We start from the raw sequence: 26,395 nt of genomic DNA, 5'->3' as shown, positions 1-26,395 counted from the left end.
GCCCCTTTCAGAGTTAAGTGAAATGTATTCTGATTTGTTAGAGTATTTAATTCAGTATTTTTTTATTCTTGTTTGTATCTGATGAAGCAATATAATCTGCGAAAGCGCTCATACCTTTATGAATAAAGAGATTTGAAGAACCGGATGTCTTCTCTAATGTTGCTAAGAGACAAACAATGCAAGCCTCCTGGCTCTCTATTAACATAGATGAACTTGAAGCAAGTTTGCAACAGATTAGTCATGATTTCATTAATAGGGGCTATAAAAAGCCCGAGGTTGAAGGAGCTTGCATGTTGGCTAAAAGAAACAGGAATACCACTGTTAAGCCATACTTCTCATCTCTCTACAATAAACAGAGGCTATGTTATCCAAAGGCCATACGAACTAAGGGAAATGATAATTTATAAGGCACGAGGAATTAGAATGCATGTGCTTTTTGTAACTATATAGACGAGTCTCTGTCATTTGTGCACCCTGATACTGGTAGAACATTTTATATCAGGGCAGCAGCAGATTGCAACACTAAACATTTAGTATATTTAGCCCACTGTGAATGATGTAGAATGTTTTATATAGGCAAAACCAATAGGCATTTGAGAGAACGTATAACAGACCATGTGCAATGCACGAGAAAGGGTTTGGAGTATAGTGCCTTGGTGAAACACATAAGAGATAGAGGGGAGGAACACAGGTTTCTTTTTCAGGTTTTAGAGGTTGTACAAGAGAGCACGAGGATAGGGGACCCAATTAATGACACTGAGCGTACTGAGTTATGCTGGATTTTGAGACTTAGAGCCCATAAAGCTCAGGTTTAAATGATCTTGTCTCCCTGAAACCAGTGTTAAAAACTACGAACTTTAGGAGATGAATCATGTTTTTATGATTTTGATGTATTTTGCACTGTATTTTTATTATAATACTTGATATTATTAGTTGCTTACATTATTTTGTTATATAGTCATATGATATTTTTAACGATCTGTGATTAGTTGATTGGTTAATTATATTTGCAGTTACTATTTAATCAGCTCTTATTTGCTTTTATTTGGTCTGAAGAAGCAATTAGATATTGTGAAAGCGCTTACCGTCTTTATTAAAACCTGTTTTTTTAGCATGTATTGTACTCTCTTTATTGGTTTTGTTCAGCCGTGTATCTTTGCGAGTTTGTTTGAGTTGTTTGAGTTCATTTTTTCACACAGTTTATTACCGGAGGTGTGACCTCTGCCTGTGTCTTAGATAACATAATAATTGCTGATGTGAAATAGAAACAGCTTTCATAAACAAAAATCATTGGTGCTATACTTTTCTCTTCAAAATTATAAAATGCAATAAAACAATCTAAATCAATATACTATAAAATCCAGTCTGTAGTATAGCAAAGATAAAAGAAGCATTACTCATCTCATGGCGTCTGTCATAATTATAATCTCACAAGCTTTGTTTACAACACCATAATGTAAACATTGGTAAAAAAATAACATCCATTTTATGTTAGACATATTCTTTATCTGTAGTTTAATATCAGCTAATCTTAACAAAAGCAACTTTCATTAATTCAATGCTATCCATTTTTGGAATTTACTTTATCTGCTAAAGTTCCAGCTTGTAGATCACAGTCTAGCAGCTGGGGACTTCCGTATGTTGCAAGTCGCGTGGGTTGCCATTCTTGCTTGAACGTGACTATATGTTTGAGAAAGGTGCAACGGCCACATAGAGAGAGTGGAACTTTCACCTGAGCATGTAGCAGAGTTTGAGTAAAGTAAGTCATCAGCTGTGCAGAGGGAGAGGGAAGCAGTGGGCATTTAGCACTTAGGTTTATTAGGTGATCAGGGACTTGGGGTTATGGTTATGGAAAAAGGTTTTGGATTAAGGTCAGAGAGTGAGATGGAGTTTTATGGTTAAGGAATAATTAGGGAATTCAGGTTAGGGAAAAAGTTGGGAAGTTAGTGATGAGAAACAATGTCAGAGTTTAGGGTAAAGCAGTGATCAAGATGTGTAGGGCTAAGGAGTGACTATGAATTTATGTTTAGCGAGTAATAGGAAATATAGGTTTATGGAGTGATCAGTGAGTTCAGAGTTAGGGAGTGACTGGAGAGTTCAGTGTTAGCTAATGATCAAGGCATTTAGATTTAGAGAGAGATCAGGGAGTTTATAATTAGGAAGCAATGTGACAATTTAGATTTAGAAAGTAATTGTATAGTTTAGGGTAAGAGAGTGATCACAGAAATTAATTTAAGGACTAACTGAGAAATTTAGGTTTCAGGAGTAATTGATGAGTTAATATGTGAGAACAAACTGGGAAGTTTAGTGTTACAGAATGATTGAGGAAATTAGGTTTTGGGAGTGATTGGTGATATTAAGGCCTGGGAGTATTCACAGAGTTTAGTTAGACAGCAAGATGGGGAATCTAGGGTTAGATAGTAAGGTGGAATTTTAGGGTTGGTTATGGAGTCAGGTTTCAGATTTGGTTTAGGAAACCAGGTAGAAGTTATTGATTTAGACTTGCATTCTGGAGGAATCTGTAACTTACTAGGATCAAGCTAATGGGAAGTTGGGCACTTGTGTCAAACAAGTAGGAGACTGCAAGTCAGCCACAAGCTAATAAGACACAAATGCTTGCAATATAACTCTTTTGGGTCTACAGCAATTGTTCAAGACCCACTTACTCACAGAACACAGTGTTTAGGCTGCTATCTCACATGTCTTGCAGACTTTACTATGTATTCAGGCAAGATGTGGCAGACATGGGGAGAGAGTAGGGATGCTGTCCTAACATGTAGCCAGGTTCAAGTAAGATACATGTTGCAGCTCTGGAGAGGGAGTGGGCAGGAGCATATGCTTAGCCTTATGCAGAGTAAGAGAATGAGGTTTGGGATTAGGGTTGGGGATCAAGGGAGTGATTAGAAAATGTAGGTTTTGGGAGCAATTGGTGAATGTATGATTATGGAGTGATCAGAGAGTTAAAGGTAGTATAGTGATTAGGCAGTGTAGTTTCTGGAGCAATAACTGTGGAGATTAAGGTTAGGGAGCAATCAGAGAATTTAGGGGTAATAAGCAATTTGGGAATTTAAGTTTAGGGAGTGGTTTGTGCGTTTAGGGTTAAGGATTGACAAGGAAATTTATATTTGGAGATCAATTTCTAGTGAGCAAGGAGTTTTGGTTTAAGGAGTGATACAGGAGTTTAGGATTAAGGATTGAGATGGGGTTTAATGTTAGATTAGGGTTTTAGGTTATGGCTAGAAAACAGGTAGGAGTTTTATGGTTGGAGTTAGGGATCTGGAAGGGCTATATAGTTTACTAGGACTGAGATGTTGGGAAGCTAGACAAGCTTTCAGGCTATGGTTCATAGGTTGGTAGTAGGCTATCAGCCCTAGGTCCTATACAAGCCGAGCCATAACAATTTCCTGGATATTTCTTCCCACAATATTTACTTCCCTGGACCCCTGTCTAGCAGGGTGACTGACGTGATCCCCGGGATGAATTTCCTATTTCCCATCCTATCGTTAAGGTTCCTTTTGAAGAGGGCCAAGGAGGCACTCTTCTTGACATGTATGGGCTGTCTTTTCCAGAGTATGGGGAGTCTCTGGGTCAGGAACCAATCCCTCCAGCATGTTTTATTCATTGTGATGACAAGGTTTAGATCCCTGGAGTGTGTGGCTCTGAGGGATTGGGATTTCCTTATGTAGAGCATGTCCAACAGCTCAGGGTTTGGCATGGCCTTGTATGTTAAGCATAGGCTATCTGCTTTAGGCCTGGGATTCTTTTAATGAGGTATTTCTGCGGCCTTTCCAGCTGTTGCAGATGACTTGTAAGGTACATACCAAATGGGGCATTGTACTCTATAATGGATCTAGTGAAGGATGAGTACAGTGGGACAATGACCTCCTTTTTTCTGGATGAAAAGCCCTTAGTGATGAGGTGTGCCACATAGAAGGATTTCCTGACTGTTGTGGCAATGTGGTTATCAAAGGTGAGACCACTGTCCACCTGTGTCTCCAAGTCTATCATCACACTTTCGGTGTTTAGTGCACTGCCACCTATGTGGTAATTCATGGGTACATAGTTTTTCCCAAAGGGGATAACTATACATTTCTTGGCATTAAGCTTGAGCCCATGGCTCTGGCACCAAGCATCTGTTTCTGCAAGGCCCTTTTGTAGAATATCCACATAATTTGGGGATTCAATAATGGCTCTCAGTTTGCAGTCATCTGCGAACTTTGTTTGCCAGAGCCCCTTAGTGTTGAATGCCTGTACTTCAGAGAAGTAGATGCCAAACAAGAGCAGTCCCAGGACTGAACCCTGAGGTACTGCACTTGTTTGGAGCTGGATTTGGAGTCGGCCACTTCTACAGTGTGGGTTCCATCAGTAAGCCAGTTGGCAACCCATCGAGTGACGTAGTGATTTATGCCCAGCTTAGTAAGTTTATCTAAGATTCCAGACTGGGGGATGGTGTTAAAGGCCTTGGCAAGGTCCAGATAGGCTGTGTGGACTGCCTTACCCTCGTCCACAGCTCTGGAGTCTGATTTGAAGAAGTCAATCAGGTTGAGGAAACAAGATCATCCCTTCACGAACCCAAACTGGGTGGGGTCCAATGTTTGAAGGTTGCCAATGTCTTTGTTTATAAGTTCCATGATAATGCGTTCCATGCCCTTGCAGATCAGGCTCATCAGACTGATGGGACGGTAGTTTGCGGGATCCAAGGTGGATCCCCCCTTGTGGAGTGGGATAACTGCAGCTGTGAGCCACTCAGTGGACACAAAGCCTGAGGTGAGGCTATGATTAAACATGACAGATAGGTGAGGTGCCAGTTCATTTTGTAGTTCATGTAGTACACAGCCCAGGATGTCATCTGGTCCCATGGATACTGTATTCTTAGCTTTGGAGAGTGTGGTTTCTACCTGTGTGGCCGTGATTACTGGAATTTGGCAATCTTTTGGTATTGAAATGGGCCCTTTAGGGAGTGAGAGGTGGGTGAAGTTGGCACTAAATCGATCTGCCAGGATACTGGCAATATCCCTGGGATCAGTATATTTAATGCCATTCCGTTGTAGCTCAGAGAAAATCTGAGCATTGCCATTTAGATTCTTGACATAACTATAGAATGCCTTGCGGTTGTCTTTGGAATCTTTGGCAATTTTATTTTCGTAACTAGCTTTGCAGGATTTTATGAGGGATCTCAGCTTCTTACTAAGGCTGGAAAGGGAGTATTTTGCATCCTAGGATTTTCCTCTTTTCTGCAACAGTTTCTTCCTTCTGTTCTATAGTTTGTTTATGGCAGGTGACCACCAGATTGGCTTCCTTTTTCTGGAGGAGAGTGTCTTGGTTCTATTTGGGATGGCACGATTCATGCACAAGTGGATGTGCTCGTACAGTGCCTTAGTGTAGGATTTAGCTGTCGAACTTTCCTGTCTGCATGGGTGTCATGAAGTTTGTCACTTCTGACTTGAGTAGCATGAAGTTGGCTTTGGAGAAGTTTTTTACAGAGGTTTCCTTACTGGGGGGGTGGGGGTGGGATGTGGATGTCAAGGGTGATTAGCTTATAGTCAGACCTGACCAATGAGGGGGTGACCACTGGTGTGGAGCATCTATCTCCCATGTTGGTAATGACCAGGTCTAGGATATTGGAGCCTCTGGTGGGACAATGGATTAGTTGATCCAGGGCATTGGAATTTATGAATTCCAAGAACTGTTGGGAAAGGGTGCTGGTACCCAAAGTAGTTTTCCCAGTTAATGGCAGGGTAGTTGAAATCACCCAGTATTAGGGTGTTTGGTTGTATCTTAATATTTTCCAGTATGTTTAGAAAGGTGTAGTGAGAATCTTGGGGCATGGTGGGGGATCTGTAGCTAGCTACAGTCTGGATTGCAGTCTTACCTAGTGTTGGTTGCACCTGGAGAATTTCAGAGGCATTGTGTTGGGCAACTAGCCTGGAGCTGTGAATATCCTTGGTAAATATGGACACTCCTCCACCTTTAGTTAGTGGTTAGAGAGCAGTTTGGAGTTTTATGGTTGGAGTTAGGGATCTGGAAGGGCTATATAGTTTATTAGGCTTGAGTTGATGGAAGGTTAGACACTTGTCCAGGAAGCAGCAGTGAGCAAGTCAGTTGTGAGTTAGTAGTATGTGAATGCTTATAGTAGGCCCCTTTTTGGGTCCACTTCATGTACACAAGTCCCGGATACTCACAGAGCACAGTCTCTCTCAGCTTGTAACTTGAGTGTCTTGCAGCTCCCATAGGTTGCTGCTCACACACAAACATAACTATGTGTTCTAGCAAGATGCAGCAGCCATGCAGAGAGAGAAGAGCTGCCACCTGAATGGATCTGCTTCTAATAATCGAAAACCCACTTACCTGAAGATGACTTTACCAAGATGACAACAGTGAACCATTACTTTACCGAATGATCACACACCAAATGTTATCACTGGTTAAGTATGTACTGGGCCAACATGGAACAAGGAAACACTCAGCAGTATGTCAAACCTACCCAGGTTTGCAGGGTTACACCCCCACAGAGTTTTAAGGTTAGATTAGGGAGCAATGTTTCAGGTTAGGCTTGGATACCATATGGGAGTGTTACAGTTACAGTTAGGGTTCAGAGATTGCTATGTAGTTTACTAGGATCCAGTAAGAGGAAATTGGCACTTATCATGAAAAGCAGGTAGCAACACAAGTCAGTCATAACCTATTAGCATGTGAGTACTTGCAACAGCCATATTTTTTGTGTGATCACTGATCGTAGTGCCATGCTGAACCAACTTAATAACAGTTTGTCCATGTTTTTTGACAGAACCTGGCACTGTTTTATGGTGAACAGCATGTGTAAATAGTAGCAAGATGCAATAAGATAAATGCTGTAAAAAGGAAACATCTTTGAGAAGCACAATGCACTACAATGGATTCTGTGGAAATCATGTACAATAAGACATTCAGATTTAGGGGAAGGTGAGATATGCAGTGTGAAAGGAGAAATTATACAATCATATATTGGTTTCTCACTGATGAAATAATGCTCAAAACTAAGGGTTACCAGTTGTACCTCTTTGTAGGGCAACCCTGATATGGACAGTTGAGTCTGGTGTAAAAAATCAAAAACCTACAAATGCCTGATGTTTTATAACTAGAAATTGCTTTCTTTCTGCTAAATGATGGCAAAAACTAGCAAACTATATTCAAAATATCTTACAGAGATATAAAATGTAAAGCAATAAATAATAGCAGTCATTATTTTCATAATAAAGTAAAAAAGAATTTTGCATTGGTTAAGGCTATAGCTCATACTGAAAAACTACATTTTCGACAAGAAAAGTCTTACTTTGAGCAGCTGAAGAAAGAGGCACAGCTGTTAAAAATGCTACGCATTTCTGGAAATAATGCGTCAGAAACAAGTATTGAAAGAGTAAAAGCAGTTCACAGGAGGTCGACTAAAATGCAATAAAGTCAGACAGACAGCTAGGAAGATTAAAGATCTTTTAAACAGAGCTTTGGATACATTAAAAACCAGTGTCATGGGAGACAGAGAAAAGATAAAAGAACAGCTTTATTTGAAAAAAATGTATTTGAAAATCAGTGGGCATGGTAAAAAACTGAAACAGTGTAGACCCACGAGACAGAGAAATTATTCTGTAAAAAGATTCAAAGCTTCTTGTAATAGTTTTCAGTTGATGTAGTGGGTACTAAATTGCAGTTAGAATTGAAACAGGTGAGACACTAGACTCCAGGGTCTTTATAAGTAAAAGCTACACATTAAAATGTAGGCTTTAATCACAGATAAGGATTTTTATATCATCACTAACTACTTATTAACATGATCTGTCTAAGACTGTATTACAATGACCTTGGTGACCATCCACCTGCCTATCATGCCTATTATGAGTATTTTAGTTTCAAGCACTCTTGAACTATTAGTATATTGTGAATCCTCTCTCTCTTCAAAGAGATTTTCTCAGCATTCACTATTGTTTCTGTGGAAAAAAATATGTATATTACCCTTGCAGTTTTCTACTTTTATCTTCAAACTGTATTTCTTCTTGATTACGCAAATATAAAAGCATAGCCATGGTGGTGCAGCAGTTAGTGTTGTCACCTCACAGCAAGAGGTTCTCTGGTTCAATCCTTGGCTGGGGTGCCTTCTGTGCGGAGTCTGCATGTCCTCCCTGTGGTCATGTGGGTTTCCTCCCACATCCCAAAGACATGCTGTACATGGTTTGAACCCTCTAAATTGGCCCTAGGCATAAGTGTGTGTGTGCCTTCTGTGGAAGGTTGGGCACTGGTCTGGCAACTTGACATTGTAAAACTTCACTGCCAATCATGAGTGGACATGTGTTCTGCTGTGGTGACCCCTAACTGGGAAAAAACAGAAGAAGATAAAGTTAATGATGGAAAAAGGCATAGAGTCTCCTGTACCTGCCCAAGTGTTGCCCTTTCTTTTCTCCCTCCCCCACCTCTCAGTTTGTTTATCCTGATGATCCTTGCATATCATGCTCTGATCTTTGTTTCATGTTTAATGATCAGTTCATCAAAAATTATTTTCCTAGAAAATAAATGAATATTTCTAATGGAAAATAATTTGCTCAAAGTAGCCCAAAGGAACTGCACCTCTCTTGTTATGCAACCAGTTCTGGGCATGGTTTAACCCTGAAACAATATTCATTACTTTAGATGTGTGAATTTTTTTATCACTGAAACTAGTATCCTATTTCAGCATTCCCACTGGAACTGTGTCCAAGAAAGCACCTCCTGCTCTGTGGATGAGTATTTTCTTAGTGCGGGTTAAAGTCGCTACTCTTCAAGCTGCCACCTGTGTCTCTGCCACTCTTCTCTACCCCACCCCTTTCAAGCTCAATCTCCTAATTGCTGTTTGACAGTGTCACATCTCGTCAAGCAACTTGTTTCCAACATTTTAGATGAGAAGTTGAATACTATGAGATGACAACAGACATCATCCTTTACTCACAGGTTTCAATCCCTGTGTCCAATTGTATATTGTGCTGCTTTGATTAAGTAATGCCTTGAACTGAGGATGTGTGCTTAATGGGCTTACCTCTTTAATAAATGTTTAAAAACTAAAGGTAGAAGTGCATTATAAGAGAGCTGGGAGTAGAAATTGGGAAATGCATAATAACAGCAACACAGCTTTGAATCTGTAGTCTCTGTATAGACAGTGCATCAAGGGGAATTAGTAAGGACTTAATAGGGAAACGTTAAGATATGGCCATATCAGTACTCAGCTGTTCTTTTCCAGTAAGTGCTCCCAGTCTTGTTTTATCTGCAGTTCTGAAAAGTAAAACATCACAAAGTATAATATGTTTTAATTCAAATTTTGATCAGGTCATAGTGCAGGACTGGAGTCATCAAACATTTTATAATATTTTCTTAATGAGCACATTCATATTCCAACAACTGGAAAGGACAGCACGCACGGAATGTTTTAGTGTCGACGTGGATTTGAATTAGTGTCACAGTGTCTTCCTTTTCCTATAAATTAAAAGAGCAGGTAGACATTGTTTCAAAAATGAATGCCTTGTTGGTACACTGCATAACAAAATGTGATAACACTGTATATTATATAGCTTGCATTTCAAGTGCCTTACTATTTTTGTTAACAATCCAGTCATTAATATATTCGTGCATGGCTGCAGGGTTAGAGATCCTAGTTATGTAAAACCTCCTTGAATACATTTGACTCAAACTTTACCTCTGTCCCTCATGAGCTATGTAATGTTTGCACTGGAAGTATCTCAGTATGGTTTGTGATGTAAAATGCTTGCAACTAGGATTGTGTTGATGTGGTTTGTTTTCATTAATACAAATGTATGATTGCCTTTCTCATACGTGATGGTTTAATAAAGATTTTTTTGTTTAAAAAAAGGGCAGGAATTTAATAATTTATGTAATGCTGCTTAGCTTATCTAATATATAGCAATATAATGTGAAGTATAATGTTTGTAAATGTGAACTTCTTAAATCAGTTTGATATATTTTATATAAAAGTAAAGTTGCTGATGTCACAAGTGATAATTCAATAAAGGTGTTTGAAAAAAAAAACTCACATTTACAGATCAGCATTTAATAACAGATTCTAATAAGCTACATGTTAGCCATCTGGGAATGAATTTAAAGCGGGTACAATGGGAAATTATTTCATTATCCCTGGCTTCACACATACATCAAATATATATTCCATCATATTAATATATTTATCCAAAGCAGTGTATAAAATGGACATTATAATGCACACACACACAGGTATGCTCTCTTATGCATCTACTAAAACAGTAAAATCAAATCTCCTACCAATAGATCTGAGTGCTATCTGCAAAATTCATGCTTAGAATAAATATTTATTACTGATTATTGGTGGACTAATTTTTTTCTAACCGCTGTGAGTTATTATTGTTATTTTGCCTGAATTATTGGTTCACTTTTGCAGACAACAAGTTACATGCATATATGCCAAGTATTATTTAAGCCACCCAAGGCATGCAAAAAAAAGATCAATAAATGAGAACTCTACACCTGCTGCAAACAACAAGCACTATGGTTAACCCATATCATGTTACTGCAGATTTGTTATCTTTGTGAAGGGAAATTACTGGTACCATTACCTCCTTCATACATAACAGATAACATAGATAGATAGACTGATGCACACCTAAATATGAGACCAAAGAGGGAACAGTCACTGCTACCCTCAGTATAGTGATGGGGATCAGTGACGTGCTTGTATCTGAAATTGTTTAATGTGGGGAGCTCTCCAAGTACCTAGCTAGCTTCTAGCACTAAGGGACTGGCTTCTGACAGGTTCTAATGTGGGTGACATGCAGAGAGAGGGAAGCTGGAAGATGGCACTGAATAGGAATGAGGCTGGAATACATTTAGCTGTTACACTGAGGAAGGCGTAGAGGCATATTTGTGAATTTCTAGTTTGTGGGAATGAAGTTGATGCAGCAGGTAGTCTTGTTGCCTCATAGCAACAGGTTATCTGGTGTGATTCTCGGCTGGACAGATGCCTTATGTCTGTGGTCTGCACGTCCTCCCTGTGTTCATATGGGTTTTTTCCTGGTGCTCTGGTTTCCTTCCACACTCCAAAGACATGCATTCATTGGATTGGACATTCTAAATTGGCTATAGCTGTGAGTGTGCATACAGGCTTGTTGTATGGAAGAACAACCACGGCAGGGCTAGCCAACCAGTGGTGTGAGCATTGGCTACAAATGACTGTCACAGTTGAAGTGACACCCAAATTCCATGTGTAAAAATGGGAAAAATGAGTTGTGAATGGATAGGTTATATATCATGGGAATGGAAAATAAGCCAATACGAGAAAGAAACATGTGAATGACCGATGGCAAGGAGGAAGAAGTGAACACTCAAGACAAACAGAATTTGTCTGGGTCATTAGTGGTATCTACCTTAAGTAAAAGGGCACTTATTATTATTATTATTATTACTATTATTTTGGGCAGGCTGGTGGCTAGATAAGCCTGATGTAGGCACACTGATTCTAAATGAGAGAACTACATGGGGTTAAGAAATGCAAATGTTTCTTTATAAACATATCACCAGTGATTCATTTAATTCACAAATGTTAAATTATTCACATAATTAGTACCACACTAGAACAGATGTTGTGAAGAAGAAAGGTAAGAAAGTTCAAGTTTGAGAATATAGACGATTATATTCTCTGTAGAGGGTGTCTGAAATAGTGTGGGGGGGGGATTCGGGTGGGAGTGATGTACTGAAGGAACAAGTGTGTACCTATCTCTCTCTCTGAAAACTGTTTAGAATAATGTGTGCAAAATACTGTTTAAATGTTGTTTGCAAGATGTTCCTTACTGCTGTCCTTTGGTAATGTCTTTAAAAATGAATGTGTAAAGTATTGCAACTAGAGAAACATACTACTATCTATCTATCAACTTAATTTTGAATCATTACACATATATGTAAAAATACTATTGGAACTTATTTATTGCAAGTAACTTGGATAATATAAAAAAATAAGCATAACAAAAGTTTAATTTGGAAATCTGTAAGTTCAATTTCCACTACTTTATATTCAGAAATATTTACTTGGAAATATATCCGCAGAATATTTATTACTCCATATAAAGTAATTAAATAAAATGATATGCTGGATGTGTAATTACTCCACATAAAGTAAGTAAATAAAATAGTATGCGGGATGTGTAAAAAAAACACAAAAGCAGACTGGCAACATGTGTTTTTTGAGCTCCTCATTAGCACTCTTCAAAAAAATCTTGATGATTGGATGGGAAATAAGAAATTTACACCGGGGATCACTTCTGTGGCTCTGCTTGACAGGGGCACAAGAAAATAATTTTCTTAGGTGGCAAAAGCCAGGGTACCTTTTTGGTTAGGCTTATATAGGCCCTAGAGCCAGATAGCCTAGTACCTACCTATGAATCTATGAATCTATAATCTTTCCTAAAATTGGTGGCATTTGGGGAAAAGATGGTGACTTACATTGAATAAATAATTGCAATAATTACAGTGACAAACTTCTCTTACTTCGAAAAATGCATATTAATTCGTATTCTTTTATTCTGTTAACAGGGTTGCCACCTTTTCAAATGTCCAAAGTGGGACATTTTTTGTACAGACGTCAGATTTTGCAGACCGAAACATACCCATGGCCAGTACAAAGGACAAAACTTCCCTTTTTTGCCTAAATAAAAGCTTATTCTTGTAGCATTTTAGTTGTGTATTCTGTTTCTTATAACATTTAGGTGTTTCAGATACAGAATAACTGTTTTATACAACTTTTACATAAAATATAGGAAATAATTTTGTCCTGAAATCTCAGGACATTTGCCATTTTTACAAATTCTTTGCAGGACACAACTGTCCAAAGAGGGACTGTCCCTCGCAAAGTGGGACAGATGGTAACCCTATCTGTTAATGTTTCAGGTTAATAGTACTAACATATTAAAAGTGTCCCTAATTATTTCTGGATCTGTCCCTCATTCTGTTGAGATTTGTCCGATTAGTTGAGTTATGCTTTACGATAATTGACTGAAATGCAATTAACTGCCATAATTGTAATTTAGCATAGAGAGCCCCGAGTTGTGAAGGGAGTGGTGGGGGGTGTAACAGGTCTTACAAACTGTTCTTACAAATTTTTGCATGAAACGATACCCACAAGCATTCCTCTCAACCTCTTAGAGCAAGAAATCGGGACAAAGCCATAAATAAAGGTCCAACATAGGAATATTTTTTTTAAATATTTCTTTACAAACTTAGAATGTTAATAGAATAACAGGCTTCGCGTTAACATGCATTTTCTGAAGACTATGAGCTCTGAAACCTGAAATGTCTTTTGTCATTATTTTCTAACTTCAAACTTTAATGATTTACCTCTAATTTGTCAAGAATACCACAATTTTATGAAAAACGGACCACAAATATGAGGCCAAAATCTGGACATTCTGCGAAAATCTGTACAGTTGAGTGGTATGCACAAGGCTCTCTCCTCAGTTCCTCACCAGAAAGGCAAAGGTAAGGAAATTGTAGTTCTTAGGTAAAGAGGCGAGGCAGGAAGCAGCTGGGTATACAAACACAAGTTAGCAGAAACACGCAAAGTGTTACTTTAGACAGAAGCTTGGCCCATACTTTTAAAATAAATAAACCTGTATTTGTAGTAGAATACTTTACCTTCCAAAACTTTTCTTCTGACGTCATAGTGGAAGTAGGGCTCGTGGAATCGCGCGTGTAAGCTTGAAGGTGGAAAGTGTCAGAGCGTTAAAGTTAGTGTACGATGCCTTAGAATGAAAGCGTTTATTTCCTAAAATAGCAGTTTTACTAAAGAAACGCATGGGTATAAGCACTGCACCATTAAACGGTCAGTCAACCCTATCTGATTGCTGTTATACGAAAAAAAAAACAGAGCACTTACCTGCTGTGTTGCCTGCACTCTGGAAATATAGGTAGAACAGGTGCAATGCTGCGCGGCCATGAGCTTTGGTAAGTGGATGCGGGGTTTATTCGGAAACTGTTCCTTTGCGCTTTATGTACAGTATGAAATGAGCCTCGATATTCGTCGTGACGCTGGTGCACAAGAGAACTGAAGGTTTTGCCTTAGTAGAGCATCGACAGCACATGCTGGTTGCCTAACCAGACAGGGTAGCACTTTGGAACTGTATGCCTTCTCAGCAGAAATAAGAGATGCAAGTGAGCAGAGTAGGACAGGTGTATAATCAGGCGGCACACTGTGCTGGTGCTGTACCATTAGAACACCAGCCTCCTGCTGAATAGCTGGACATAAGCTACTTCAGAAGGTTGCTTTGAGACAACACGATGCCAAGAAACGAGCTTGTTCGATTACCTCTTAACTGTTTTCAATTTTCAGGGAAGTCCCTGATTTTGACTTGGATTTTAGCTCCGTTTGTTCATCTTAATGCCTGCTAAAACTAGTGACGTTTGGAGAAAGGGTAGCGAAATACACCCTATAAATAATGAATGTACTTAATCACAGACTTCTTTTACTTCAGAAAATGAATATTTACTCATATTCTCTTATTCTGTCGATGACTCCGTTAATATTGCTAATATTTTAAAATTGTACCTGATTTTTTTTGGGGGGGGTTGGAGCTGTCCCGTCATTCTGGTGTGTGAGTAGCGGACCATGCGCAATAAACTCTTTAAAATACTACAAGCCGTTTAGCACTTTATTTACATTTACTTTACCTGTACTCGTATTTGGTGATAAAAAGCATATTGGGTGGATCATGACAAGAATTACAGAAACGCGCGCGTGTGTGTGTGTGTGTGTGTGTGTGTGTGTGTGTGTGTGTGTGTGTGTGTGCCCTCTTGTGGTGAAGGCGTAGCACTCGCTACAGACCCTCACTCTCATAGACACCTCTGGAAATAATGCCCTGCGAGAAAGTGAAAGTTTCTACGAAAGTAAATCATCTTAATTAGTTACAGCTCTAAAATGTTAGGACTGACAGCTTTTCAGATATCCAAAGTGGGCTGATTATTCCGAAACGTGAAATTTTACATAGCAAATGCGTACCGGCAGCCAGTACGAAATTTGTTTCTTTTTTTTAAAATAGAAAATGTTATACCTGATGTTAGCTGTGGTGTATTGTCAAGGCTCTTCTGGTAATAAGCAATGACATAGAAATGTTCTTCTTTACTTAAGGGAAAGGCAGTGTCTTGTTTTCCAAAATATTAGGGCATTTTTCACTTGTCAAGTTGTAATGCAAGAAAGCAATAATCAAGAAAGGCTGCCCTGCTGAAAACGTGGAGACAGGTCACGGTGATAGCCCTAAGTAGACACTCATGTGCAAAGTCCAGCGTTCCACTTCTTTGAATGCGCATTTGTGTTTGAACTGCCCCAGAGCATCTAAAACACCAAAACGTTGCTTCCAATGTCCCCTGCCTGATGCTACGGATGCAGCCCAGATTGCTCTACAGTAAACATAACTTATTTTTGTATTATCTTAAACAATTATTAAAGTCCATCTCTGCAGACTATTGAATTAAAGGAGCTGTAATTCATATACTAATTCGTTACATACTTTAATTAGATTATTTTAATGCCTTCTCGTTTGCTTCATTTAAGGACACAATGCACTGGAGATATTACGTCATTTCCCTATGATTGCGCATAATTGCCATTTTGGTTTTAATAGGTCAAATTAACTTTTTAAAGTTCACCACAACACAATCATAAGTTTTGTAATTGGTGAATGACGTCTTGCTAACCTATCCTCTGATGCAAAAGTGGTGGTGGGGGGGGGCAGGGGTCGTCACCCGAGGATTACTTACCCTGCCTTATTCCAGTGACATCACAAGCGTTGATATATATTTCGTAAGGGACCTGCATTTCCACATTGCCTACATAAACACAGACATATACCACACCAACAGGGAAACAAACATCACAATCTTGCATATCTGCTAGCCTTTCATGGACTTTACATTCTAACTACTTACTACACGTTGGACACTTCAAGGATGTCAATTCAGCTGGTGTGTCTGGTGATCTTATTGTTTTCCTGCCACGGCACCTGTTCAGGTACGTTGAAGGGGAGTTTTGCTGAAGTATAACTCCATTTTATTTAACTTTAAGAGCTGTATTTTGATGTCACACTTGTAACATCTTTTTTTGAAATGTTGCATTTAAATTAAGCAGAATAAACAGTCATTCGTGAAATCTTTAAAATAAATAACAGGAGGTGAATTTATGCAGTCTTTGAGTAAATCTGGTTGTAGGAAAAAGAATGCATTCTGATTTGTTATAATAACACAATTTATGAAGGGCACAGGAAAGCCAGAAAGGTGCCTGAAAACTGAAGCTACTGGAGGTATGATTACATAATGGATTCCAGTCATTTATTTTGAAGGCTGTACTTGCAATTTCTTCACGGATGGCAAGCTAAACTTCATGTTGCAAACTCTGGCTCACTTGCAGCTGTCACTGCTGCTCATTTGCCTCTTAACTCATGTTTGTAAATGTTTATTTATCCCTTGTCTTGGAAACAGCTTTTCCACTGTCTTTGTTTCTCCTTAGTATTGCAGCCCTTTTCCTCATTTCACTGCAGCATTTTCAAAACAGTTTTCACCTTTCAGGTATCCCTATCTGTCAGTTTGCTTAGTTTATTTCATACTTCTCAACGAGATTCATCATGAAGGTTTTGCCTAATCCTCATTTTAAGTCATAAAAAATCCATGTTCCACACTTTACCACATTGAAAAGGCTTCCCACGCATTTGTTGTTGACTTTATTACATATTTCACTGTAAATAATATTACGTCATAATAAATCATCAACAGAACCTTTTTAATGTATAAGGTACCCATTTGTAACCTTGCCGAGAGCTTCCTAGCTGACTCTGATACTACATTTTTCACATTTGCCCATTTGTTCCGCATTATGGATGATAGTGTTCTGCATTTTAGAGACAGACTGATGGCTACAGTCATCTTTACTTGTCTTTTATAACCGATTAGAGCAAAATATAATGAATGTCAATACTTAAAAATGTTAGGCTTAATATTTCTGCCTTTTAAAATAAATTATTTACATTTAATTTTTATGTAGTACTAGCTTCCATTTCAGTAATTGGTCAGCAAGTTCTAACAACTATGTTTTAAGCTCTAATGACAGCTATGGGAGTGTGAAATGTTATTAGTTGTTCAGTTGTTTGATTGCCAGGCAATTTGAAAAAGTCTTGCAATATGGCCAGGTGCTTTCAACTTCATTAATATTGCAACTGCATGCAGTACAAATGTTACTTGTTATAATTTGTTGATTTTTCTTATGAGTCCAAAATGTTGATAAATCAATTTATATAGTCTGCACCATGGTGGATCTCTGTTGCTCTTAATGGAAATTACAAGGCAAAAGTCATGATTGTATTTATTCTGTTTTTCAGAATAAATAAACAAGTAACTGTCTACCTCACTAAAGTCATTAAATGCATGTTTGTCAAAAAGTAGCCAAATTACACCATGGAATGAAAAATTGTCAAAAAATAGCTAAATTACGCCATGGAATGAAAAATCAGTACACTACCACATTTAACGCTATATGTTAAGATTAAATTATAATGTTCTTGTAGGGCAAATCCTGATATGCAATATCAGGTAACAAGTCTTGTTGGGCTACAGCATGTAGTGATCATCAGAGCACTTTATATTATTAAGATATTGTACACTGAGAAGTAATGTTTATTTTGTACTGTAAGCCAGCAGTCTGTAATCACATACTTTTGATGGACAGGCCAGTAGTAAAATCTTTCCTAACCAGATCAGAAATAACTAATAGCTCAATTTAGAGCTATGACAATTTCAAATGTTGGAATTTAGTAATGCGATTCTAGAAAAGTGATTTTAAAAAGAAGAAATTTTATTTTTCTCTTTTTGCAAGCTGTAACTGCAAGAAGTAAGATTGCTTCTTTTAATGCTTATATTAGTGAATTTAGCACCTGCAGTTGTTGTGACAGTTTTAACAATGCACCATTTGGATCAGCTATTTTCATGTCAGTCCATGCTGTCTTCTGTGATCAATCATCTTTTCCATTCAGACTGATGATAGGGTCTGTGTACCACCCACCACGACCCCACTACCATTACATTATCATTGTAGAAGACAACAGTTGGTGACTGACAAGGCAGAGTATGTATTATTGTTGCAGATTTTGTTAGAACCAGTAAAGCTGTTGTCTTTTTTTCACAAATCTCCTCTGAAAGTAGACCATTATATTTCAGTATTGTTATCCTCATGCAGTCTCTTAAAACTTTTTGTACTGAAATTATAACATAGTTATAACATTATAACGTAGTTATAACATTATGACATAGTCTTTCTTCTTCAAACAGGGGCTGCTAAAGTAGAAGATCTCATTATCAAAATAATAATTATCCACAAGCAGAGCTGTGACAAGGAGACTGTTGATCTGCTTTACTCACATAATCATCATAAATTAATAGCTTTAGCATGCTAAAATATATAAATACTCTGTCAAATATATCATTGACTAGTTCCAATAACAATAATAATGATAACTGAAGAAGATGTTTTCATATTTTGACAACACTTTAAACTGCCACATTCACCAAATCCTATACTCAATGTTACCTGTGGCATTGTTAGTAGCAAGGAGGCAGCTAAAATCAAGAAGCAAACAAAACTGTTTTAAAATGCGGTGCTAATTGTATTCTACCTAGACGTTTGGCATTCCTGATGTCAGCATACATTTAAAAGTTTATTGTGTTCATACACTTTAATGAGTACATGTGACACAGTTTGAGGAGTAACTAGGGTGTCACTTTCTGTTTAAACCTTGTACACCATTCTGAGCAATTACAGTGTAACATGCTATTTGTAAGGAATATAAAGTTATCTTATCCTGATATTTTGTCACATCTGTAAAACCAACAAAAGCTAGTGCAGCAGTCTTGCATACTTAATAAACTATGAGGGTGATAAATCTTATTTATATCTCCTTTAAAATTCAAAGATATTTCTGGTTGTTGTTTTGTCAAGTAACAGGCATCAGAATGCCATTAAATATTTTACTACTGACATAGTGGCTTAGTTAAACCCTGCTTTTGGACATTTTCTCCACTAAAACTAACTACATAGCCAGCTTTTAGTCCCTGCAAAACCATGGCTGCAGGGTTAATCATCTTTGTCTGTGTGGGGCCCCACAAAAGCTGCTGTTGATTGGGGAAAAATGAGGAATGAAAATGCATTAATTTCCTAATTATGCTCTTTAACATGAACAGGGCTGTGATATGACCCTGTTAGGTTGAAGATGATAATGAACATGAACAATATAAGCACTAGAAGGATCAGCAGCCCAGAGTGACTTACCTCAGTGCAAACTTTGGATTTTAAGAAGAGTTGATGCTTCCGATCATCAGGGATAGTTTCTCTTTCAGGTAGTTTTATAACTAATACCAGAACACCAGATACTATAACTCAATTTCTTTGCTTAAGAATTCAGTACAATCCCAAAAATAATAGAATAAATGCTCAGAATCATAAATATGTTTAAATATTTCTCTAATTCAGTTACTAGAATAACATATTTTGCATCAACATCTATTTTTGGACAATAAGTATAAAACTCAGATGTCTGGATTAATTGACTGTTTGAAATCCTGAATGATTTACCAGCAAATCACTTTTTACGAAGGATAAAGCAAAAGTATGAACAAAATCAGGGAAAGTCTGTGAAAGTAGGGACAGTGACAAGTATGCATTACTCTTCAATGAGATAAATCCTACCCCTTCTGCTGTTTGACTGCTAAACAGCAGTAGTACCAATGTTGCACAAGGCATTGCTGTTTGCTGAAATAAGTACATAACTATTACTGCTGTGGCTTATGCATGTTAGTGTGTGTGTGTGTGTGTGTGTGTGTTTGTGGTTTGGTGTGTGTGTGTGTAGGAATGTGTTTGTGGTTTGGTGTGTGTGTATGTAAAAAACATCACTAATTTTTATCTGTGCATGCACCCAATAATGCCAGGACACAGACATTATTCTTCTGTGCATCAGTAAAAGATGTACCTAACAAGTAATTATATTTCGAAAGTAAGACATAACATATATCACAGAACATTCAGACACTTAGATATTCTTGGAGTCTGCACCAGACTGTCTAAATGGATAATGGGGACTCCTTTATCATCCTTGACTCTGTGGGCCCCACCAAAGCTGTTGCTTGTTGGAGAAAATGTATCAATTTTCAGAATACGCTGTTTAACCTGAATGGTGCTGAGATATGACCCTTTTAGGATAAAGCTAATAATAGCCTCTGTTTACAACCACACCCATTCTAAAACCAGCCCTGCTCAAATGTGTGTGTGTACATAAAGCTGCTACGGGTTATCAGGGGCTAGAGATTGTGTGGATATTACATCTTTGATTTTCATCACAGTCAAACCTTAGAGGTGCGCACATGAAGTCATTATAGCTTGTGTTTGAGCGGTCAGTGTTTCTCACAGACCTCAGAGGTGTACAAAGAAGGTTACTATAGCTTGTGTAAGAGAGGTGTACTGTCTAGGAGCAACAAATCTGAATATTACTGAAATCATTCTCACAATCACGTACTAGGCACATATACATGTGGCTACCTTTGATGGCTGGGGTGAAGAACATGCTATGTATATGTATATCATCAGTCACTTGAAATATATGACAAAGGCAATTTAAATCTCTGCTTTCATCCCAGTCTAACACCAGAGGGATGCTTAGGCAGTGACTTGTCTTTTTTAGAGGGTTAGGGAGGTAGGCAGTATTTCCAGATAAGACTTAAATATTCTCACAACTACTGGCTTGTTAGTTTACTCTAAGCTACAATTTTGTCAGCTTTGAAAATTAAGCCTTGGGCACAAATTATGCCTTGAAAGAAAAAATAAGACTGAAATTCTTTTTTTCTTCATAATTTTTATTTAGGCAACCATTAGAGTAAAATGTTGAGAAAATGCTCTAAAATGCATCCCAGACCATCTGTAATGACTTGAGTTATTTCCTAAATGGTTATTACTGGGCTGTCTTGTTCAGGAAAGGTGTGTTGAAGGATGCAAGGAAAACTAAAGCTGAACCACAACAGTGAATTTCTTTCCTTAATCATAATTTCTGTTCAAGCTATTATTGGATGAAAAGGTTGTGTAAAATGCACTTCAGAGCATATAGAAAGTTATGGCTTCTTGAAAAAGCTTAGAGTAAGGCAAAATGTGAGGAAAGGAAGAAAAGAAGGATTCAGAGGTGAGGACTGGAGGGTGTGTGTGTGAGGGGGGGTGTTGAAATGTAGGTCCAGTCATTTCACTTTAAGTCCAGACCTGTACATAGACTTGTTGCAATGTATCACTGTTGCAACTAAGTGCCAGTAACTTTAACTGCCCCTTTGTTAGACAGCTCAGCATAGTGAAAGTGTGATACATAGGCCTGTTGTAATGTGAAAGCTTGTAGCTGCAGGTCTGTGTGTGGATACTACTCCTAAAAGTTTGCAGCATGAAATAAAGGGTTGCTTAGTATGGATGGCATTGTTAGGATGATACTTATACTGGAACTTGACATTTGCTGGGGCCCCCCTGGGAATATATTCCCTTACACACCTCCAATAGAACTTGTGTACTATCCACCTTGCTTAAGTAGCTATCATCCTAATTTACTTTAATGCCTTGGACTCATACAAGAGTAACCTTTTGGTCATCTTTTCGAAATTAAATGTTATCAAATTGGCACTCAGAGTTTGCAATGTTTGAGTTCTGAGGCCTGCATCTATTTTGGGGTCACTGACACCATTATAATATTTTACTTCTGAGGCATGCATCTATTTGAGGTCACTAATACCATTATAATGGATTTTGAGGTCACTAGTTAACACTATTGTATTATAGTATTGCTTGTGAGTTTGTTGCTTCTTGCCGCTATAAAGCAAGAAAATAAAAAAAGTAAGTGATGCCTTAAGAAATTAACTCAGATTTGACTACATATTATTATACTGGCCTGACATTTAGGCTATTACAACTTACAGTTTTGCTTGAACCTTCATGCACACATGATTTTGTGCAGTTTTGCAGACTACTTAGGTGGAGATTTAACTGTAAAATGCAACTGTATGTATGAGTCAGTTTACATAATACAGTTAAATGGGAACAAAATAAGTCACAGACTTTAACAATATCTCAGGGAACACAGTCTATGAGGTATAACTGTGGATATAAAATGTCATAACTGTATGGATTTAACAGTTCGGTTCCTTTCTTCAGTAACTTACAGCATAGAAAGCCTAACATAACGTTTTCGTTCTTTCGTTCTTTCGTTCTTTCTTTCCTCCCTTCTTTCTTTTCACAATATTAGCAAATGTGAAGTGCCATAAATTACAAAATGAAATGTAAAAGAAACACAACTAGATGAAAACAAATCATATGGCTTTGGAATATTGTTTAGTATTTTGCCTGTAGAATTAAGAGCTTGTATAATTTTGCATGAATATTTTATTTAAAGGAAAGAAATCTGAAATTATGTGCAACGTTGTCTTTTCTTTGCTCTTTCCCAACCTTCAACCCCTTTGTGTCTCCTCGACTTGTAGGTTTTCTATAGGGCAGTCGTTATGTCTGTCTGTCTGTATGTATGTTTGTCTGTGCCTTCCTTATGAGTGAATAGCTTTGTGCAGATCAGAATGGACATAAAGTTACAGGTGGCTGATTAGTGTACTGTAGAAAGAAAGCCATAACTGATTTACAAGAAAACATGTTTATTTTGTATACATAAGAGCATGTAAAAAATGACAATTTATGCACTGTTTTGCAAATTAGCCACTAGTCAGAATAAACCTGAGAACAACCATGTCATGCTTATCTTGGCTAAATTCCACATTTATTACTATATATAATCAGGTAATGTCATGCCTTGAGTGTAGACACATTTTACACAAAGCACATACATTTTTTATGTTTTTAATCCGTGACAATAGTTTACACCAATTCAAAGATTTTAGGACACAGAGAAATGAGTGAAAGAATTCATACATCTCAGAGGCTGGGTTGCTTTTATATATACATATATAGATATGTGTGTGTGTGTGTGTGTGTGTGTGTGTGTGTGTGTGTGTGTGTGTGTGTGTGTGTGTGTGTGAATGTATGCTCAAGTGTGTGTGTGCATGTGTGTGTGTGTGTGTGTGTGTGTGTGTGTGTCTATGTGTGTGTGTGCATGTGTGTGTGCATGTAAAATCCTGAGTCTCTTTGTGTGTGTGTGTGTGTGTGTGTGTGTGTGTGTGTGTGTGTGTGTGTGTGTGTGTGTATATGTGAGTGTGCATGCTTACGTGTGTGTGAATGCATGCTCAAGTGTGTCTGTCTGTGTCTGTCTGTGTGTGTGTCTGTCTGTGTGTGTCTGTGTGTGTGTGTGTGTGTGTGTGTGTGTGTGTGTGTGTGTGTGTGTGTGTGCGCATGTAAAATCCTGAGTCTCTTTGTGTGTGTGTGTGTGTGTGTGTGTGTGTGTGTGTGTACCTAATTACACTACATAGATAGTTATACCATGATACTCACATACACACACACACACATATATATATATATATATATATATATATAGTTATATATAGTTATAGACTATAAATATATTCATATATACATATATACATACGCACATGCTTGTGTGCTTGTGTTGTGTGTGTTAAATGTATACAGCAAATCAACTGCATGAAGAAAAAAAAACTTTTCAAAAGTAAACAGAATGATTTCCCCTGGCTACCTTTGTCTAATACAAAAGCTAAAGACATGTTTGCATTGTTCAAACCAATGCAGACATAATTATTTTCTGAAGAAACAATTACAGTTTTATACCTACACTCATCAAACAACAGTAACTTTACATGTATTATGAGTAACGATTTGTCCACTTACCAAGCATTTAATTGGGCAGTATTATCAATGTTGCCATAAAGAATTAGTAACAAGAGAATTCAATTAACATGCCATGAAATAACACAGCAAAACACTGATACATGTGTAAATATCTACGTGTACAAATTCTGTAACATTTTTTACCTTGAAGCAAGGCACTTTTTCATTGTAGGGTTTTGTGAATGCTCTCCCTGTTATGATAAATAACCCTGTCTATAATAAGTATGAAATTAGATTTTTCCTTTTGTTTTGCTTAACATTTCATTTTTAAAAATGTGTATCGATCTGCTTTTCACTGTATTTTCTGTCCTTTTCCAGTTTTATGATGTCGTATCCATTCAAAACCTTGCAAATTCCTATACTGGTTAAGAATGACCATTTTTCCTTTCGTCTATACTTTGCCATCATACAACTTTATTTTTTAGAATGCAGCAGGAGGAGAAATGTTAACTTGTTAGATGTAAGAAAAAGCACATATGAGGTTGTCTAACCCTTAAATAATGGTAGAAGTCCAGAACCATATCTTTCGTCCTCTGTCCCAGGTGTCCTCTCACTGTCTTTACTGTCTCTCTCTCTCTCACAATCAGAGACTTGTTTTCATTTTGTAGTCTACTTTTATTTATTCAAGTCTTGTCTGTAATTCACACTGTCTATTGTTACTTTCTTCTGTATGTTCCTATTTCTAGATAGTGCCCAACACCTTTCCTGCCTTAACCCATCTATGGTTGTATCATATATTGGGAGATGGTTCCCTCTGTAGGGCAATATATCATTTTTACTTGTTCATTCTTCTAATTTTTCCAGCGTATATGTTAAACAGACTCATCCTCATAACACCTATGTTACACTTATTAACACAGAAACTCTCTGTACTGACTTTACTCCTGTACTGTTTTTTATTACTTTGTTTGTTACTTATGCTTAATATGTAATATGTTCTACTACATTCTCCATATACCTGATACTGGGTCTTAATATCAATTATCACTGCAGTCTAGATGCAATATGAACATGTCTGCTGGTGGGCATTTGTCCTTTTAGAAGTGGCCTCAGCTAAACTCATGAATCTACTCCATTTCTTTTCACTAAATGTGGGTTTTGTTTTTATCTGTCCTTGTTGTTTATCCACTGGTGATGTATGTGGCTCCCTTTAGTAAATAAATTGATGTAGTTCAATGACGATTTATTGCCTGCGCATCCATATCACTCTGTTTTTCAACAGATACATTGCAATTTAATGATAATCACATGCTGCGTCAATGGATCATCTCTGTCACCCCCAATGAGGACTCTTCTCCAAGCCATTGTAGTTTCTATGAGAAAGTCACGATCTTAGGTGCTTTCTCCCGCAAAGCTGCACATTTTAATAAACATGATTTTCAAATTCTCTTTCATATCCAAATAACCACTCAGTTTTTATGTTTTTTTTTTTTCAAATCAGATAAGCATACTAAGTGTAAATGTCTTTTCTCAAGACTGACTCAATAACACATTCTACTTAAGTGACTTATTCAGTCACACACAATTCAAGTTCAGATTGAAGGGATCAAATCTATGCCCCCATCCCCTCACTTCTTCTGCATTTGGATGACTAAGTTCAGTGGCAGCAGCAGCACCCAAGGGTGTAGCCAGACATACACCTTGTACTCTACTGAGTACATTTTTTTCTGAGAAGCATATAAACATGGCTTTCTTCAGGTCGTTTTATGCCCAGCTATCTAAATGAATGCCTTTAACAACAGGTGCAATGTTGCTAATCTGCAAACAATATTTTTAATAGTTTTAGGGGGAAACATCTGAAAATGTTACATTTATTAAGTGTGGGGGCAGTATTTTGAGAGATGTGTCCATTTTTAAGTGATAGGTTTCTAAGGGGGGAGGGGGTAGCACTAAGAGCTTGTGAGTACAAAATAGAATTTTCTTGCTACACCCCTAGCAGCACCATCTAAATTACACACATGTATACATGTATTGATTTACTCTAGTCACCATTCTGTTTCTGTGGCATTTCCTGTTGTTGCAAGAATACACATTTCATTTTTTACCTTTTTCTAACGTTATCCCTAGCTTAGACTAAATGCTCATCAGGAATACTAAACACAAGCCAGAACAAATAATTGGATATGTTGATACTTTTCTGTCAGCCTTGTTAAGGCTGATACCATGTGCAAAATGCTGCAAATGACAGCAAAGTAGCAGCATGGTAAGATCTTTGCCTCGCAGTTTTCTGGTGTAAGGTTCAGTACTGAGTGGTCATCTCTATCTGTGGAGAGTTTGCATCATCTTACAAAAATGCATGAGACCTTACAATCCCTGTATGTGTATTGATATCTGTACCATAACCCCTCTCCAAGTGCCGTACTGAGATCAGGTCTATATTATCATATTGCATGCCCAGAAGAGCGAACGACAGATAATCGGCCCCATGTAAGCGAAAGCTTACAACGTCGAAACTTCAGAACAGCAATTCTTTTCCAATGGAAAACAATCGCTGTTCTGAAACAAAAAAATAAA

General features: G+C 37.6%; 1 protein-coding gene across 2 annotated transcripts in view; it reads left to right on the top strand.

The window, feature by feature from the left end:
- Window positions 1-13,776: 13,776 nt before the first annotated feature.
- NTS (neurotensin) overlaps window positions 13,777-26,395 on the top strand; it is a 214,024-nt gene continuing 201,405 nt past the window's right edge. Inside the window, exon 1 of one of the 2 annotated variants that reach the window (XM_044088428.1) lies at window positions 13,777-13,980. In XM_044088428.1, coding sequence (XP_043944363.1) covers window positions 13,971-13,980 — 10 coding nt within the window. In that variant the 5' untranslated portion in view covers window positions 13,777-13,970. Of the gene's footprint in view, window positions 13,981-15,795; window positions 16,040-26,395 lie in introns of those variants that run through there. The other variant, XM_044088427.1, reaches the window with a different exon arrangement.

Source organism: Protopterus annectens, chromosome 11.part0, assembly GCF_019279795.1.
Source record: "Protopterus annectens isolate FY-2018-M chromosome 11.part0, PAN1.0, whole genome shotgun sequence".
Classification (NCBI taxonomy): Eukaryota; Metazoa; Chordata; order Ceratodontiformes; family Protopteridae; genus Protopterus; species Protopterus annectens.
Note: the sequence above shows the minus strand (reverse complement) of the source record. Positions and strands in the feature narration are given on the sequence as shown.